The sequence below is a fragment of the Lycorma delicatula genome, chromosome 9 (assembly GCF_047948215.1).
Source record: "Lycorma delicatula isolate Av1 chromosome 9, ASM4794821v1, whole genome shotgun sequence".
Classification (NCBI taxonomy): domain Eukaryota; kingdom Metazoa; phylum Arthropoda; class Insecta; order Hemiptera; family Fulgoridae; genus Lycorma; species Lycorma delicatula.
Genome location: NC_134463.1, coordinates 106,527,362 through 106,548,640, shown reverse-complemented (window position 1 = coordinate 106,548,640; position 21,279 = coordinate 106,527,362). Strand labels below are relative to the sequence as shown.

Genomic DNA, 21,279 nt, shown 5'->3' with positions numbered 1-21,279 from the left:
AATAGGTGTAATCTATAGACAAGAATGTACTGTTTACCACACACCTGTTCTATAAGATTTATAATCAAACTTCATTTTTGAAAGTATGTAATATTTTTGTTTTTAATCTCATTTATGTTTTATGACATTTTTTATAAAATTGCTTTAAATTATAAGAAGACTGCTTCCATTTAATCCATTTCCATTTCTATTTTCCTATCAGTTTCCTTTTAAAAAAATATATATATTTTTTTATTGTTAATATTAGCAGTTTATCAAACATAGCTGTAATTAATCAGTGTAATAAATATAAAAAATCAGTAACAATTAAAAACCACTTTTACTGACAAAGTAAAATAAAAAAAATTGATGCTTAATCACTTTTGGTTATTCATGTCATTATTAGGAATGTAAGTTGTTTTAAGATCAGTCAAAAATGTGATGTCAGAGTTGAGATATGTATTTATTTCTATCAAAATATTTAAATCGGTGATGAAATTAGTATGGTATTACCAAACCCTAATAAATATTTTTATATTTAAAAAAAAGTTATGTATTAAATGAATTATAATGTATATTTATATAGTATGTATGGGTTAATTTCATTGTGGAGTTTATTGATTGTTTAATCTTTACTTGCTTAATAATGGTCTGAATAAAATTTAATTTTCAAACATCAATTGCTTATAATTTCTTTTATTATTATTAAAAACAGTATGATATTTTTCCAAATTTATAGTATTAAATTTATTATTTGAAACATTTAAAACTTTGACTAAATTTTAACTCATTTACTATTTTGTTCGTACATCTTTTATTTAGTAAAAATGCCTTTTTGTGGGTGTGTCAGCTTATATATTTTAAGTCTCAACTTCTGCTTTACCTTGTATTCACAAAGGTTATAGTTATTTATATTAATGCTTAATCTTTGACAACAGACTTAATTACTGATTTTTTACTTTTCGGCTGTTAGAAATAAATAATAACATGAAATATGAAAAAGACAGTCTTGTCAGGACTATAAGCTGTACTGATTTAGTGACTGAATCATATGTGCGTTTGGTTTTACTCATTTCTCTTGTTTAAATCTCCATATTTACTTTATTTATTATATGATTATTTCACTATCTTCCTGGCTGTGAAATACAGGAATATATTGCAAATAATGAATCTCATTTTAATGAATTAGGCTTTGACTGTAAATTTTAAAGTTGAATTTGTGAATGATGTAGATGTTAATGATAGTATTGCGGTTATGAAACTGAATTGTACAAACTATAATGTCAAATTTGCGTGAAAAGTAGATGACAGTTATGTTATATAGTGATTTTCATCGGGTAGTTTTTACATTTAAAACAATATATAAATAACTTAAGTGTTGTAACTGAATAAAATTCACAACAGGTATACTTAACATCCTAAAACTCTCCTGGTCAAAGGTTAAAAAAAAATTGAACCAAACTAAATTATTAGATTTAGGTGGTTACATTTTTGTTTCATTTATACTTTATTTCATCATGTGTTGGTTGTCTGAGTAGCTGAAAGTGCTTTGAGAGTTTTTTAAAAATATATTTTATCAGTAAGAGTTGGTTTATCTCATCAGCCTTTTCAGACCAACTGAAATTAGGCATTTAAAAAATAATGTTGTCCATTAGTTCATTAATATCACAGTCATGACCCTCTTGCTTAAATTTATTTTGTATTAAATTTTCTATGTAATTCCACATTTATTAATGGAAAATTGGTATTTTTTAGAAATATTTGATGAAGGTAGGTAGAATTTGTATTAATCATTGCTTAAATTTGGGATTTTTTTTATGTTAATGAGAAGTTATTTTTGGTTCTTAGGATTGAGCTTTTGTTCTTGAGATATTAATCATTTAACAGGGAATGTGTACATGTTAACAACCAGTAGAGAACTGATTACAGAAATTAGTAGGCGATTTGGATGTTCAAAAAATCAATTTTTCAGTTTTATCAGTTTGTGATCTGTACAATAGGTATTCTATTTTATAAGAAGGTATAAAAGTTGTAGAACATGAAGTTTAGAAAGTCACAAAATAAATTAAACGCTATGGAATACCATAAATCAGAAATGTTTATTTTCTTAAAATATCACTTAATTGTAATATATTATGTGATATTATTTTATTGTGAAAGTATTATTCTTGTTATGGTAATAAGAATAATTTTATTTAACTGTATAAGTAATACAATTTTTTAAAAATCACATCCAGAGACGACATATATTCTCTGTGGAATCATGGCACATCTCTGCTCATCAGAATTGAAAACAATATTGATCTTCACTCCATAGGAGTTTTTAAAATTATTGTGCATTATTATTCTATACAACTCTCAGATAAAATTGGTAGCCTATGTAATCTAAGATTCTATTATATTAAATATTGATACAGTCAAGTAACAACAGGGCGTATCGTTTTTGACTGTGCTATTCCCAAATTGAGGGTTTTTAGAAAAAGTATTTTTCTATTTAAAATTTGTAATTTAGCCAACATGGTATCATATACCTCTAAATTTTTAAATATTTTCCCATCTTAAAATTTTTACTGATTCATTAATGTAGTTTGTTTATTTTTACTGTTAATTTTTAGATTTATATTTAAGGAGTAGACTAACCTTATGTATCTCAGCCTGAATGGCTTTTTTGTTCATTTTTAGCCTTTTGATTTGTCTCTAGCCTAGTTTTTCATCCTTAGCTAGATACAGAATTTGTTTTTTTATCAAATTTGGATCTTAACCTACTAGAGAGATACTTGTCTAAACATTTTTGAAAATCTAACAGGAAATATTAGAAAATAAAAAAATACAAGGAGATTAGAAATAAGAAAAATAAGGAAAAGTTAAGAATTATCTTCTTATTAATAATTAAGAATTTATTAGTGAACAAATGTTTACTATTTTGGTTTCAAATATGAATTTGTTAATTATTTGTTATCAATACATTTAGTTTCTAGTTTTATTTCATCATAAGTGAGATGTGACTGGATGTACCTGAGTATCATATTTAACCCAAAATTCAAAATACTGATAGATTTTAATTTGTTATATTCATTTACTCCATAATACTAATAAACTTATGATTAGTTTATACAAATTACATTAATTAAATTTCTATTTTAAAGCTGCACGTATATTATATTAGAGCCTCTACAGATTTTCTGTATTGTGAAGGGTTGAAATTGTTTTCTGGTAGTTAGTTCATCAAATTTAGTTTTGAATGGTTTGCATACTTTATACTGTTGCAAGTTTGAAATTGAATTTTATTTTTCTGGATATAAAAAGACCAGATATTAATGAATTTTGTTTTCTATTATTTAAAATTATTTAGTTCATTATTTTTTGTTATATTAAATTTTGTTTTACTTTTTGAAAAGTCAAGTTTTTAATTAAAATTATACAGTAATTACATTAGTATTTTCATTGATAAAAGAAATTATTATGATACCAGACATTTTAATTTCTCTGTAAAAAAAATGTCACCTAAAAATTGCAAAGTAATTTTTAAACATCACCTAAAAATTAAATGATTTTTTCTTTATGAAAACTAAAATTAATCATTAATATTCTTACCATAACAATTAAATGAAAAATTAGGGCAGTTATGCTTTAAAATTAGAAGTAAAAATTAATTTATATTAATCCTAGGAGCAATAATAGTAAAGTTCTTTGATGGGATGTCTATTTATTGAATATAGTCAAGAAATTTCTCTTAACTAGCTTTGGTTATTTTGGTTAATCATAAGTTAGTAGTATTACATAAAATTTATCTTGCTAATCTTTTGTAAATATTTAATATTAATGATAATCTATTAATATCTAATAATTATTATAAATATTTAATATGTAAATGTAATATCAAGCCTGTTAAAGCTAAGATAGTTAGAAAAAAGGAAATATGTATTTTATTGATTTTTTTTGTGGTTAATTATTATATAACAGAGGGGTAGTTTTGGTGCTGGAGGATTAGTAAGAATCTCCTTTTACCAAAATTTAAATCTGTTGTATTTTTGGTGGAATTTCTTTACTGTAAGTTCTTACAGTATATAAAGTCTTGTAAATCATGTGAATTGTATTCATAAGTAACATTCAGTATCTAATTCAAGTGATTGTCATCTTTAATGACTCATGAAACTCAGTCATTTACTAGTCCGTTACTACACAAAAAAAAAAATTAATATGGCACAACTGTATATGAAAGGAAGGTTAAACATTTGTACCTTCAGTGTACATTATAGGAAGATTTTAAAAACATCAATACATGTATAACAATACAGATATATCAGTAATAATTTATTAACAAAAATCATGTATGAACACATCAAAGTAGCAATCTTAATAAAACGTTTATAAAGTTTTTTATATCTCTGGATTCATCGTAAGGTATAAAATAATATATTGCATAACGCATTACCATCATTGTATGTAAAAACTGATAGTTGTGGTCAACTGAATTTAATACCGGTAACAATAATTGCTAAAACAGATGAGCCAATTTAATTTAATTAATTCATTGTGAGTTCAAAATTTATCAGTATCATTTTAACAGTATTAATGCAATACCTGATATATGATTTTGCTACTGTTGATGAATCAGTGCGTTTGAAAATAAATTGGTAAGTATAAAAAACCTTGATATTATGCGTGTTCATAGGTGATTTTGTTAATTTACAGAAATGTTTAGTGTGATAGTTAATTGTAATGCTAGACAACATGCTAAGTAAAAGTATAAAAATAACAGCATGTTTATTTGAGCCAAAAAATAACAAATAATGTTCATGATATCTACTAATTATGTTCAGAAATCCTATTAAATATTACAAAAATAAAAAAGTAAACTTTTCAACAGTTGCATTTTAAATCACACCTTATATGTCTGCTGCATCCAAGGTTAAAATAGGTGGTATATTGTATTTACAAAAGAACGTAACAGCTAGGTATTGCAGTTGTTTCAAGCAAAAGATGAACTTAGTACCTGTAGATCACACAAAACGTTATCCCTTAATATCATAGTTTTTGATAAAGTACATTTTTTATAATTTAACACAACACATTACAAATCGTATGTTTCTTCATTGAAAACATCATTAAAAATAATTCATCATTGCATTTTATTAAATTAAAGATTATAGAATTTGAATTTAGTAGACAGAATTCTATACTTGGTTGGATCAAGTAGATTTATATTATATATTTATTAGTACAGAGGTGATATGGGTCTTGAAAGAATTAATTTTAGAAAAAAAAAATTATATATATATATAAATATATACACGAAGAGAGGGGGAAATTTTCAGGACATATTCTATGGGTGAAAATAATGAAAAAAGTTCATGTAAACATAGATATTGCTAGCAAAAGATTTCTCCCGGATTTCAGCACTTCTAATAAGAAGAAGAAGAGTCATACTGCAATTTTTGGGACCCAAATTAAAGAGTAAAGTTGGTGGTTTCTTATGCAATTTGAGTTTGGGAAATAGGATAAAACAGGTTCCAGAACTGTAACTCCAGTAGTTTTAAAGATATCCAATGTAAAATAAAAAATTCATTGTTGAAAATCAAATTTTTTTACAGTTTTGTAGTACAGTAGCTTTGTTAAATTACTAATAAACATGGAAGATTTAGTAACAAAACTTGTAAAAAATTTAATTCTGAGAAAATGTAAATACAGCCAATAAAAACTTTTAAAAACTGTTTTTTTATTGAAGTAAAACACACGATAAATAGACAGAAAATTGTATTATTCTTTCTGTACTTAATAAATATTATTTTCTTAATATAGCAAAACAAAAAAATAAAACGCATGAATTGATAAATGGAAACATAATAACAAACTTTAGTTATATTAATTATTCAAAATTCCCTCCTTACAGTGTACACAGCACTCTGCCTAACAAAAAGTATTTCTGGTGGCTTTCTGTATCATCTCAGGATTATTTTGTATAAATTCCATAACATTTCGTTTTTTAATGAGTAACTTTTCTTTAGTATTTCTTTTTTTTTACCTCTGGGACCACCATTAGGTACTGCTTCAGAGGATGAGCTGAATGATTTGTAGTTTATGTGAAAATGCCATGCCTGGATTTGAACCTGGGACCTCTGGATGAAAGGCTGAAATACTACCACTCACACCTAATACTTAATATTAATTTTTTGTTGTATACTCTCGTTTTCATATGCTCCAAATAAAGTAATCTAATGACGATAAGTCAGGTGATGGTGGTGGCCAAGTGATTGGTCCACCATGTGTATTCCAGTTTAAGAAATTAGCATTCAAGTGATTTTTAGCTATTAATCTAATTTGTAGAGGTAGATCCTCCAAAAGAGCCGGCAAATTATTTTTCAAGAAATGAATGCATGTATCTCCCATAAGGTTTTCATTGAAAACAAATGGTCCCAGAATTTTGGCTTAAATAGTGCCATATCAAATGTTAATGTGAAATTTATGTTGGAAACTAATTTCCACAGTACCATATGTATTGTCTTCGCTCCATAAATGACTATCATTAGAATTGAAGACTCAGTTTCTCATAAAAGTGGCTTTATCAGTAAGTAAAATTGAATTTACCTTACCAGCATTGTCTAGAAGCCAGTGACAGAAGTTTAACTGCTTGGTGGTAATCTGTTGGTTACAAATTTTGAACTTTCTACAGGCAGAAAGGATAAAGATTTTCTTTCCATAGGATGCACCACACTTTGTGTTTTACAAATAGTGCGACATGAAATTTGCCTTGTATTACTGCCTTGGCTATATATGTGGAGTCACACAATGTTCACCATTAAGGTGATGATTTACTTTGTGTTCAACATAAAATGAACATAATTGAACAAAATCACCCTTTTGTTCGTAAATGCTGATACTCCGAAGAATGTTTAAAAAAATGTTTATTAAGTACAGAAAGAATAATACGATTTTCTGTCTATTTTTTGCCTATTTTCCTTCAGTAAGAAACCGATTTTTAAAAGTTTTTATCTACTTTTTATTGGTTGTATTTACATTAATTTTCTCAGAAATTTTCTACAAGATTTGTTACTAAATCTTTTGCATTTATTGGTCATTTAACAAAGCTGTTCTACCACAAACCTATAAAAAACTTGTTTTTCAACATCAAATTTTATATTTTGCATCTTATTTTTAAAACTATTGGACTAAAAGTTCTTGGGCCTGTGTAATCCTACTTTCTATCTCAAATTACATAAGAAACCACCAATTTTACTCCTTAATTCGGGTCCTAAAAATTAAAGTAGGGCTTCTTTTTATTAGAAGATTTGAAATCCAGCTGGAATTCCTAATCGTAACTCAAAAACAAAGCATTTCCAGACCTATGTATATATGAACTTAACCAGTAGAACATGTCCTGAAAGTTTTTAAATGGGACACTATATATACAGTATGCAGTTATTTAACCAGTAGAACATGTCCTGAAAGTCTTTAAATGGGACACTATATATACAGTATGCAGTTATTTAATTCAGCTGATAGATTTTATAATGAAATACTTATGATTTGTAATATGAAGTGGACTAAAATGTGTAGCAGTACATTTTGTATCTTTTTTTCACTCCTCCATTACAGATAATAAGAAATTACTGTGATTTAACTTTAAAACTACAAATGATTATTGTATATTTGGAGTAAAACAATTTATTTTTACTGATTGAATCGATTTCATTCTGTCAATATATGAAGGATTAAACATCCCTCAATCCCCCATTAACTACAGTGCATTCAGAAAGTCACTGTGCAGTATGCTTTAGAAATATGTGGTGCATTCTATTCTTTCAGCATTAAGTTTGTTGCCCTGTGGATTTGTTTGGCTTTGCCCATTAATAAACCAAAACGTCAGTTGTTAAGTTGTGATTGATTGATTGTGCTTCGTTTCGTTTATCAGAATCAAGAAATGCAATGATTCTTTCGGTAGAGTAGCGAATTTTTCTTGTTAAACACATCTTTTGTGAAGGTGACAAGTATACTGATTTAGTGAAGCACAAGTTTTCTGAAAATTTTCCAAATTCTCTTGTTCCTCATCATCGCACTACAGTTCGAACTCTTATTGAAAAATTTTGGGCAACAGGCTCTGTTGAAGACACTGATTGAAGTGGGAGACCATCTAAATGAAATGAACAATAACTGCTTGATATTTCGGATGCTATGGTCGAAAGTCAATCAAATTCGTTGCATAAGTTAGCACAGCAGCAAAATATCAAACTTACTACTGCTTATAAAGTTGTAAAAAAAAACTGAAATCTTTCCCCTACAAAGTAATGTGTGTTCAAAAACTGAAACCTACAGATTATGCCAAAAGACTAAATTATTGTCAATAGTTTAAATGCTTTATTGTAAGATTTAAAATTTTGTAGGTATCCTTAGCATTACGTTTTTTGCAGATGAAGCATGGTTTCATCTGGGATGGTATATTAATTCACAAAATTCACAACTGTGGTTGACAACCAACCTCCATAAATTATACAAGCCATCTTTACATGAAGCGAAACTTAGAGAGAGTTGATGCGACTAGAATGTGCATTGTGGATCCAATCTTTTTTGAAAATACAGTTAACAGTGATCATTAATTGTGCTGTTTTAACAAAGTTCAATAGTTAGTTAACAGAAATGGAAATCAATTACAGTTGGTTCCAACAAAATGATACCACAGTGCACACAGCTAACATGTCAATGACTCTTAAGAAATGTCTTTGGTGAACAAATCATTTCAAGGATTTTGTGGCTGTCATGATCTCCGAATCTTACTCCTTCAGATTACTGTCTGTGGGGGGCAGTGAAACAAGCAGTGCATCGCAACAGACTAGACACAATTCATGAACTAAAAACCAAACTAACGGCATATGTACAAGATATTACAGTACATCAGTTGGTTAAAGTGTTTGAAAACAAATTTAAATACAAATATAAATGTAATACATATGTTGTGTTGATGTTGGAGATAATTTTCAACACCTTTTACTACTCTAGTTACTGTAATGTCCGTTTCTATAAAATAATGAAATACAAATACAAAGTAATTAAGAAAATTTTGTCATCATTACCTTTCCATAATTCCAGTACACAGGAACTTTCCGAACGCTCTGTATTATGTAAATTTTACACTTTATTGGAATTACAATATTATAATTATTTTCCCAGCGTTAAGAATCATTTCCCAATGGATGTATTAGAGAGGTTTGATGTTACATTTCTTATTGAATTAACACAACAAAATTCAAATATAATTTTATGTCCAGTAAAACTATTTAAGTTCAATGCAACTCAGTATAAAAATGCAGGTGGGTTGGGAAGAAATTGTACATCAAGGTATATAATGAAAAAGAACAATAAAAAATAGTTATAGTGTAGCTAGTTTTATAAACATTTTTTCTGGCAAAGCTTGGTAATGCAACATTTCACAATTACTTTGGCAGTTTTTAGATATAACGATCTGTAGTTATTGTTAAAAATATAGTTCACAGTTAGTTTCTTAGAATTTAACTGGTAATACCCATAGCTCTTGTTCATAACAGTATTACTACAACTCAAAAACATATTAATAAATATTTTTGATAAAAAAGCTGAAAATATTGAATTGAAGATTTATATAAAATATATGGGAAGTTTAACTTTTAATTTTCATGTAGTTTTTTATTGTTTATACTTTTCATAAAATGTTATATCATATTTTCAAACAAAATTGATTGTTTTTAAGAAAGGTTGCCATAATTGCAAACGTGCATGATCCACTTCATTCAGTGTAATCAAGAAGCTGGTTCACATTGAAGTTACACTTTTAATGGTTTACAATGTATATATCCAACATCAGTATGCCATGCACAGCTAATTTTAAATCGTTTGGAAACATATTAGTATTGGCTGCATCCTTGTAGAAAATGCAATTAAAATATTATTAGGTGAATTATTTGTTAATACTTGGCAGTAAATTACACCAAGATGTCACTCAATAACCAGCTTTTTGTTTGTTGTAGGGTTTTGACATTTATATTTTTCAGTGGTTGTTGGAGTATGTTATTTTTCTTTTAAAATGTGAATAAATGGTAGTGATATTGATTGACTAATATTAGAAAGTACCAGTAACATTAAAAGTAACACATTAAATGATATGTTAGTGTGGAAGATGATGTAGTGAATGATATGTGAAAATATTCTTTTGAGTTTATATTAGATTTTATATATTATTAATAAATTATAATCCCCAATTTCTGTAAGTAGTTGGATTTATAAGATGAATAACTAATTTTTGCAACTTGAGTTCTATTGTTATAGATTAAAAAAGGCATAGTGAATGATATATATGTGATTGTATGTTTCTATACAATAATTAAAATAAATAGAGCTGAGCAAAATAGATTAATTAAAATTAAGGAACCATTATGGTGTTAAGCTAATTATTACTTGATATTTTTTTAGAAAATTAACATCATAGAAATATATCATAAGCATTTCATTAATTATAAATTAAAAAAAAAAACTGAAAACTGTCTCTGTTATGTTGTGCATGTTAATTATCTTTTAAAACATTTTCGTTGCTTTTTGAGAGATTTTTTTTAAAACTAAATCTAAAAAAATTAGCCTATTTTTAGAGATCTGATTCCAACTGCATTATTTTAACTGATAAAATCCATAACCAGATTGTTTCAAATGTTGAAGCATTAGTTCATCATAGTGTTGCAAATGAATTCACCAAACCTTTTTATTAGGCATTTTATGAAAAGATATGTAAGCGATTAAATTTAAAAATCCATAGCTCTGTAAGGCGTCTACACATTACCTTGTGGCTTCCTTGTAGTGTAGTTACTAATATGTCACATTTTTGTTAAAAGTATAAAAAATGTAAACTAAAATATTTTGATTTCAAAATTGGTAAAATCATTTAAAAGATAATGATAATGTTTAATACTTCAAAATCTGAAACAATCTGTTTATCAACTTTGTAAGTCAAAGAAAAGCCTTTGGCTTTAGAGGTAAAAAAAAACAGGATCTCTTTAGGATTCACTTAATAAATCTCAAAAAAGATGAACAATAAGTTTTAGAGGCAATCAATAAACCCAAAACCTTAAAAGACCAAATTTTTTCACTTTATAAAAATCTGACTATCCGTTTCCAAGAATCCTCAAAGTTGACTGTACATAATATGTAATCTAATAATCATAGTTAAGCATTTCCCAAATTGCATAAAGGGCTTTCAGGTGAAGCCCATGTTGTATTTTAATTTGCTGAATAAGTAGGACACAAATTGCTTAAGTGATCATGGTGAGGATTACTGAGATTTGCCAGTTACATTTGCACAAGATTAATTTTTCAGTCTGAATTTTTTAAAATGAAAATCATTAGTTAGATGTTACATTAAATTTTTTTGTTAAAGTACTTTTCAGATATTTACTTAACTGCATTTGCGTTTTAATATGTAACTTAAGTGTTTAATGTATTAATATGAAAACAAGTTATACTCAACATTTTGGTTTTTATAATTAAACTTTTGAATTGTATAATTTTATTTTATTTATTTACTTTTGTTGGTACTTAAAAATCTTTAATTATCTATTACTTAGTATAAAATAAGATACCAGTTGCAAGCCGTTTCCAGAGCTGAATCCTAGATACCGGAGCCGTTCCAGTTCCAGAATCCTTGGAGAAGATAATCCACACCAATTCTTCATTACAAAATAAAGTTTTAAAAAATTAAATAAATAAACCATAACCAGCAATCAAAGTCATCAATCATTACTATTTTTATTTTTATTTATTTATTGATTGTGTTGATTGATGTTTTCATTTTGGATCCTTTAATACTGATTGTTTGGTTGGTTATTGATTTGATTTGATTGATTGATTGAGATGGCCAACTTCTTCCTACACCTCAAGAACCAACTTCCTGGATCCCTATTGGTTCAGGTTATTGACAGCTGATATCCGGTAAGCACACTAATCCCATCTTATCTCTTATCATATATCTCTCTAAGTTTTTATTACTTTTTATCACCTTATTTCCACTGTTATCCCTTTTTTATTTTATTATTATTTTTTTTAATTATTAGTTCAGAAAATATGTATTAATTAAAAAGATAATAATTTTTAAATGTAGAGGTAACTAATTAAATTATGTGTGACAGCTTCACAAATTTGTAATAACAATTTTGTTATGAATTATTTCTTTAGGTCCAGTTTTAAATACTTGGTTTATGTATTTTGTATTTATTTTTAATTATAAGATTTTAATATTAAGTTAAATTACATTACTTATAAACCTGGTGGTTCGTTCTACAGTACTTTAAAAATCTAAGGAAGTAGCCATCATGAAAAATTGAAACATAATGTTTCAAGATTTGAAAAAAAATTTATAGCATTTAATTATTTTATTCTCCTGTAGCCATTTTCAGGCTAAACAATTCACTATTAGAAATAATTTAGTTTTTTCTCTACTTTCTTAACAATAATAAATAACAGTTTTTTGCCACACAGTCAACATCACTATCAATTTGTACCTGTTTTATCTTCCTTTTCATTATTATTGTTTTCCTCAAAGAGCTGCCTTAACTTTTAATGTTCACTGTGTGTGTTAATTAAAGTGGTTTCTCTTTTTCTTCTGCTAGATAAATATATATATATATATTCAATGACTGTTTTATTCAAAGTTGGTTGTAATTATTTACAAAATTGTAGATAGTCAATGCTGAAAAGGGTACGAGGGGCATAAAATGCTATTGGAGAATCATAATGCCTTTAGTTAAAAAAAAACAAAGATCATATCTTAAGGAAGTATTGTATGAATATTTAATGCTGATATATACAACTAATTAACAATCTTGTAAGTTATAAGTTTGTTATTAACAAACTTGTGTATATGAGAGGCTTTGCAGCCTCTGATTAGTTTAAACATAGCTCTTCTGTCTTACCCGTACCTTTTCCTCAGGTTAGTCTTTGATTTAGGGAATAATTTTAATCAATAATCTGTTGTTTTCTTTTCGCATTTTTGTGAAGCTTAAGCTCTGTCACACATAATTAAACACCAGATAAATATTTTCGTTAGTTCAATTTTTCTATAAGTATCTTATTTTTAATTTCATTATTAAATTTTATGATTGTTTTAGATGATATGAAAATATTATCAAGAGATCTTACAAAGTCAAAATTAACTGTGTCTAAATAATACATAATTTTTAACAAAATACAAATAATAATATGAACAATTTTTAAAATTCCAGATTTCAGTCTATCATGAGTTCAAGGGATTCCAAAATAAATATGATATTGTTAAAAAGATTTGCATTGTTTTTAAGTATTTTGTTTTGTCTATTTTTTTTTTGTAAATATAATATTTTCATATATTTCATTACAAATCCTTAACTTCAAAAATGAAGCAGGTTTTGCAATTGTGCAAATTAAAAAATTATTGCAAATTTATAAATTAGTTATAAAAAAACAGCTCTTTTTAAATAATCGTATCAAACTGGCACATATATTTTGTGTTGGTTAGAATATGTAAGAAACATCCATTTTTGTGTCTAGTTTGTCCACCTGTTTTTCTCACTGTAGTAAATAAAAGGTAATGAGTTTGTTGACAGTTTTTAAGTTTGAAAGTGTACTGTATCAACTGTGGACAACTTTGTATTATTATTCTTTTGTTTTTGTTATCAGATGAGAGAGGTTTCTTGGCTTCATTTGCCAGAATGAACAAAGCAAGTGCTGGCTTATTTAAAAGAAAAATTGTTAAAATTTGAAAAAAAATAGCTTTTAAATAAATTATTTAGAAATACAATAATATGTAAAAATTGTAAAATTTAGTTTATCTAACTAACCTATTAAAAGTTACATTTAATTATTAAAAAAAATAATAAACCCTTATTAAATTTTTTGTATTACACATCTGATTCCAGTAAAAATAGTAATAACTGATCGGTCCTTAAAATGGACCTTGTGCAACATTGTATTCTCCAAGATTTTATCCCAAATCCTACGGATCATGAATAATTTCATGGTTATTCAAACTTACAGCTCATCCAGATTTTCAGGAATAGGTTAGAGTAAATCATTGTTTTTAATCTGTCCTATTTGCAGAATTCCATATGTGTTAAATCAGGTGATCACTAAGGCCAAATTGTTAACCCATTATTTCAGAGTTATACCAGATCAGAATAAGAGATAATCTTATTTTGTTATTTAATGCTGCGTAACTTGTTAAAAAATAAATTCTCTGTTGATATCATTTTTTGTAATTGATATTACTTACATTTGGCTCTGTAAAAAGGAAGGATTATTTATTGTAAAAAAATTAGACCATACAAAATTTATCTTTGGTGAACCCTGCACATGTTCGACAATCATATTTTCTCACTTCATATTTAAACATTATGATGATTTTCATTTTGATTTAGCTGGAATGTAACTCTGTCACCAAGCATATAGTTATTTTGCAAAGTAAGTTTTCATCAATCTATGTTCTGTCAATTAACCCCACAAAAAATTTGAGTCTTTTTTTGTTACTCAGAGCTTGAGTCATCTGTAATCTGTATGACTTAAAATCTCTTATAAGTGTTCAATATGTAGCCTTGAAAGTATTCAGTTTTAAGCCAATAGGTTTATTTGATTTCCTTGGATCAAATTACTTGTGTTGTGCTGTGTTGATCAGACCTCCACCATCTTTCAATGGTTTGTGTATGTTGGATAAATTTTCAGTGCGATCATCTGTAAAAATTTCAATATTAATTATGATTATGTGTGTCATTAAAACAAGCACCACTAATCACATGCTATTGTTCAAATTAGCATCATTAAGGTATTATGGCTAGAATCAAAAACCACAAATTGGAAACATTTTTTATTTACCTGCTTATTCCACCTAACCTGAAAGGTTATTCTGCCTTTACCTGTTGCTGAATTGGCAACTTCTCTACATTATATTTTCTTTTTGTAAATAGTTTCCCATCTATGTCACAGATTTCATCTGGACCCCAATAACCACAGGACACACTAACAGTTTAGATGCACAAACCTTGTGTAAGTAATAGTTCCACTGTTCAATCACTATGATTGAGACAAAGTTTTCTTTTTCATAAAATTAATGGTTGTCAGTTTGAACAACAAGATTACAACTGGTACATAGCAATATGATTTACATATCTTATTGGATAAAGTAAGCCTTCTATATATGTTTTTTAATTAAATAGGTAACATTGTTATTTTAAAGTGTTTCTACAAAACTTTTATTACTTGCAAGTTTGTATGATATTGGTCCTCTAATTAATTAATTTTATAAATGTTTTGTTTTGTTTTTTTTTTTAAATTAGCAGCCACCATATTTAAACTAACTATAAAATAAACTTTTGAAAAATTCTTAAATGAAAGTTAGTTGTCTGTTTTTTAATAAACTTAATACATTTTTAATCTACTAATGAAGTTTTAGTAACATTAAAATTGTGCTACTGTAAAAAATACTAAACAAATTTTCAACAGCAGTTATTGATTTTATTAGCGATTTAGTAGTGCATTATTTGGGGTTCTAAATAATGGTATATACTGTTAGAAGTCTTTCTGCTCTTCGGTTGGTAATTGGTTTGGAAAAGAGATGAATTTATATTTGATAAAGCAACAAAAATTTAATTTCCTGATCTCTTGATAAATGTTTCATATTCTTTTAATTATTTTCTGGACAATGTAATTTATCTATAGAAAATTTGATGTTTAATTGTATTTAATTAATATTGTTTTTGTAGATTACTATTTGTTTTAGTTTAAATAATTAATTTTCAATTAATTATTTAATAATAGTAAATGTTAAATTAATTTTAAACCAAAATTAGTAATTTTTTTTGTTGTATTGTTTTTTTAAAGAAAAAACAAGTTTATGTCATTAAATCCAATTCCCTCCTAATCTAACTTAACAATTATTTCCTTAACTTACCATTTATTACATATTTGAAAACCATAAAATAGTGGCCAAAAAAGAAGTTCTTTTATATATATATATATGTATATATTTATTTGTATCATTGTTTTTGATGTAACCTTTATTATCCTGTTTGTGTATTTAATCATCCCAGTTGATTTATTATTTTCTTATAAATTATTCTGCTGTTTAATAAATAAAATTTTATTTAATGGACTTCCAGTGTGAATTGTTATGGATGTTACAAAAAATTGTTGATTATTGTTAGCAGAAATTAAAATTACATTTTTTTACTTATATATTCCCTATGATTTGTATTGTTTTGATCATGTTTTACAAATAGCATACCTGACACCTTATTTAGGTTAACTGAGGTAGAATGATGAAACTGATAGTTTAGGGTTGATGTTTCCAATAAAAGTTTTCTGTTTGTGATAGATAATTCATTATGAGAAATTATTGACTTTATGTGCATTCATCTTTTAACATAATTCCATGAAATTGTTTCATAAAGGGAAAGAGGAAAAAACTGTGGTCTAATTATTTCTTAAAACTGATCACAAAAATTTGTGGATAATTTATTTTATATACTTTCATTAACTGACTCCTTAGAGTACTTTCAATTCATTTGCCTTGAACTTGTAATATTTTCTATTGGTGATCAAGGGACGACTTTATTTTATGGTATTTTTCTGTGTCAATAATATTTTATTTTAGCCACATCATATATGTAAAACTTATAAATAATTTTTTGAGGTAGATTCTAGATGTTTTGTTTTAGTTCCATTATTGCTTACGTATTTATCCATACGTTTATAAATTATGAATACGGATTTAAACTGACAGTTTTATTTTATGTTAATTATAACATTTTTAAAGGCAGTAAAAACAATTTGTTTATTCCTTTAACAAAATTTTGATCTATTTTTGTGAGGTTTTATGGGTAAATTGAAAAGAGAGTATAATTTTAGAGCTACGATTCTGAGGCTTTACTCATTATCTGTAAAATGCTTAACCAGATTGTTTAAAATTTTGTATTGTTTGCCATAGAGTTTTAGAATTTCTGAGTAAATTATTCTCTTAATCTTTTTCGTTTTCTGTTCAAGACGTAACATTCTCCTACAGCTATAACTAGCAGGTATTCGCCCATTGTCATCTTTGTTACAGATCATTTTAAATGAATTTGAATTAATTATCAAATGAAATTATGAGTAGTTTTTATTTATAATTTTTTTAAACTTATTGTAATATGGAAAATGTGGGTAGAAAGGAGGTGTAATGTTACTGAATTCGTTTTGAGTATAAAAGTAAATATTCCTTTTAAAAGTAGTTTACTGGTTATGTTGCATCTCCTTCCCTCCTAATCTTCTACAGTAATAAATAAAAAAAAAAACAACTTCCATGATAGTGTCTTTCCTTTCAAGTAGAAGGTTCAGGATTTTAATTTGTTTCAAAATTCATTTCTCAGTTAAAAAAAAAAAATAGTGAGCTGTGTATTTGGATGTCAACCTGTAATTTTCTGAGTTAAGATATATTTTTAAAAATTTTAGTAAAAAAATTGTTCATTGTAACTTCACATTATTTAATTTTTAACGTTAAATGTATGGTAGAAAAATGAAGTATTTTACAAATACCTCTGAATTATAGCCTCAGGGATATCATATCTTTGAAAAAAAATTAAAATTACTAATACAGCATCATATACATGAAACACTGGAATAAGCTTCAACCTTAAAACTTAACCTAAGCTTCAACCTTTTGAAGGTTCTTCAAAATTTGAAATGGACTGGTTATGGGATTCCACATTATAATTGCTGAAAGTAAGGCTTTCTGAATCAAAGTTCTAAAAAACAACCCATCTTTGGATTTATATAATGTAATAATTCCTCAACAAAGAGTTCAAAATGTTTTTAAATCCATTTAACAAACAAAACATAACATGGCAAAATTTCATGATACTTATAAAAATCTTACCCTAATTTCCAATTATTTCCTCCCAGATTTGAATGCTGCACCTAATTCTTAATAAAATAGTAATAGGTAGTGTTATTTGTTTTCATTACCGTTTCTGTATAACAATAATCAACTGAAACACTTTTATTTTTTTTTTGATAACTTGTTATAATAGTAAGTGTTTTTTTGTCTAACTTTTAATTAGCAGTATCAAAAAAGTTTATTTAGATGAGACTTAATACCAATAAAACGTAAAAAAGATAAGAAAAATAAAAACTAATGACAGACCTTTTGAATACTGATCGATTTCATTTTGTTATTTACTTCCAAAGTTGTTAAACAAAATGATTTTCTAATATAATATTTTCATTTTATCTGATTCATCCAGATTAAATGAATTAGATTAAATTAATCTGATTCATCTATTCATTTAATCTATTTGATTCATCCACCTCCTGCTTAATTAAACTTTTATTTCATCAATTTTAAATTCTCATAGTCTTATATACTTTATCTTGCCTTTATGATTGAGTAACCATTACTTTTTTGATTAATTTAAATTCTTGATTCTTACAAGAATCATTAAAAGCAAAACTATTTTTACCATTTGCCATAAATAAGTAAGAAGTCCACGTATAAAATAGATTGAAACTGATTTGCTTAAATATGTCCAAATTGATGATGCTGTTTATAATAATATTGTAAACTAATAACTATTGTAGTAACTATTGTAGTTACTTTAATGTAACTACAGTTGTGTAAACTCACACGTATGAAAGTCTTTTTGAAACAATTTAAAATTACATTTATTGTTCATAATATTGCCCTTGGAGTGGAAACACATAAGTGCTAAAAGCATTGGTTTAATAATGCAAATATATTTGTATGACTTAGTAATTTGTATACGGTTTACTGCATTTATTTTAATGTTTTATGAATATAGTGTGTTATTAAGATTGTTTATTGTTTAGTTCTTAGTCAATATGTTTAGCTGCATTATAATATTAACATCTCTTCATGTTGTAAAATTTTGAATGATCAGATAGGTTTGTTTCACTGGGAAAGCTTGTCTTTATGCGATGAACATCACAATTCTGTTAGGGTTGTTTATTTTGTACTGTTACTGGATGAGAAATCTGTTAGAGAAATCTCTGATTGGTTCATTGTCAGGCCTGTTCCCAGTAAACCACTAAAATATAAAGAATGTATTAATTGTACCAGATATTATGTTTTTATTGTGGATCTGGTTAGCGTAAAACTTGCAGAGCATTCTGCATGGAAAGAATGGATCAAAGATAAGAAAAAGGGATAGGCAGTAAAAAAGGATAGTATCAAAAAAGGGGTTGTGAAACAAGGAAAGCAAACTTAAACGACTATTTTATATCATATTATGTTATGGATATCGATTTTATCTACAATTTTTCTGCAGATAGCCTTTATAAAAAGTGAGGGCAACATATTGTGATTAATGAATTTGCATCGACTGACCAAAATATATACAGTAACAAATTGCTTTCCTTTAGGTATTAAAAAGCTATCTAAGAATAGCTATAGGCTTTCTTATGGAAATGTTTTGGTTCTAATGGCATGTATGCCATACCTTCCCAGAAATGAGTAACATGTGATCGTATCTGATTATAATGTGTAGATCATTCAACTAGATTACTGATATGATATATAGATAGTTGTGACCATTCAGTTTATTTTACATACATTCCTGACATCTTATACATTGATATCAGAAATGACATATAGGCGTTAATAATACCATACTGTCTGGGACCAGAAGAATTGACATAAAGGTTAGAGAAAGCGATGGAATATTACCTACCCTTATTGTTGCTTGTAGGTTTTGCTTGGTTTATAATATTCTTTAAATAATTAAAAAATAATACCGCTTATTAATTCAAAGGAAGATCTTATTTTCAGCCTCATGACTGTTTTTCTTTTTCTTTTTTTGTTCAACTTGTGAAAGAAATTTATTTTATTATTCCCATTTCTTCTTGAAATGTGTTTAGATGTATTCTAAAAATAAAATACTACCCTTGTTGACTAGAAGATTAGGTAACATCTGAGTAAAAAGATTATTATTAAATCATTGCTCAACTTAAAAGTTGATGAGAATTCCAAGAATTAATTTATTAGTTTTACTGACATTAAACTCTATTATCATTTTATTACGTAGGCCTAAATAGTGAATCGAATCCCATCTCAGTTCAGAATTCTTCACACCTTTGAAGATTAAACTGTTATAAACAACTTTATCTGTATTAATACTCCAGTGCCAGTATTCATATATTATTATTGTTATAATTATGTGATCCTGCATTAGTATCTGGAATGGCAACATTTCAACAAATCTTTTCTAAATCCAAAAACATTTGAAGAATGGGCATAAAAATAAAAGGAAAGGCAAGCTTTTACTACCTGATAAATGGTTGTAAGCTTTGCGTTAGTTTGTTTTATTATACTTGAGGTCGATCAATTAATTAAACCACAGTAAGAAGAATATGTATGGGCATTTAAAACCGGTTGGAAGTAACTTTAATGAAGGATCTTAGAACCTATTTAATTGCTGCTTCAGTTTGTAGTTATTACTGCTTGGATGCTATGGAGTCATAGAAAATCTACAGTAACAACCTAAAGTGATGCAGAATTTTATCTCTTTTAACTGTTGTGATAGTAATATTTCTGGAATATGCCTCTGAGATTAAAGTCAGTTTTTGTTCTGATGTTGTGTAATTTTTATAAAAGTCAGTGATTCATTGTTAGATTATTTCAATTAAAATTAGTTCTCATTTAACAAATAAAATTAGTTAATAAAATGTTTAATCGCATAGTTCATTCATTCAACATTTATTTTATTATTTTTTTAATCTATCGCTTTTATATATAAATATTTATTTAATAAATTTCTGATTACAGGATATCTATGGAGACTGCCGGTATGCCAATGCCTGGCTATCATTACATTACACCAAATCATATTGTTAAAGCACCTATCCACTAATGGCAACCGCAGATGCAGATGCAGCATCAATCATTGCAGCCTCTGCAGTCTCCACTTCCATCTTTAACACATACAATATACTTCAGCAATGTTCTTTAAATGTAAAATATATATAAACACAGTATATATATATATATATATATATATATTCATTTAAGAAATAAATCTTTCAAGAAAAAGAAAACGAAAATGATATTAAACTCACGGATATTCTTTTATCATACATTGCTATCGATAAGTCAATAAATATTACTTAATTTGTTTTTATTTTTTAATTAATTGAACGAGTATCATTGTTTTTATGATATGGTATTTGATTAAATATTAATATTATTAATCAGTATTGTTGTTATTATAACGTTTTTTTAAATGATAATATTGATAGTGCACAGTATTATTTATTAATAAAAAATAAAAATTG

At 26.6% G+C, this 21,279-nt stretch overlaps 1 protein-coding gene across 2 annotated transcripts in view; it reads left to right on the top strand.

Annotated features, from left to right (window-relative positions):
* Window positions 1-20,974, top strand: part of mub (poly(rC)-binding protein mub) — a 493,744-nt gene extending 472,770 nt beyond the window's left edge. Inside the window, exon 13 of one of the 2 annotated variants that reach the window (XM_075376032.1) lies at window positions 20,774-20,974. In XM_075376032.1, coding sequence (XP_075232147.1) covers window positions 20,774-20,858 — 85 coding nt within the window. In that variant the 3' untranslated portion in view covers window positions 20,859-20,974. The remainder of the gene's footprint in view (window positions 1-20,773) is intronic. The other variant, XM_075376033.1, reaches the window with a different exon arrangement.
* Window positions 20,975-21,279: the final 305 nt, after the last annotated feature.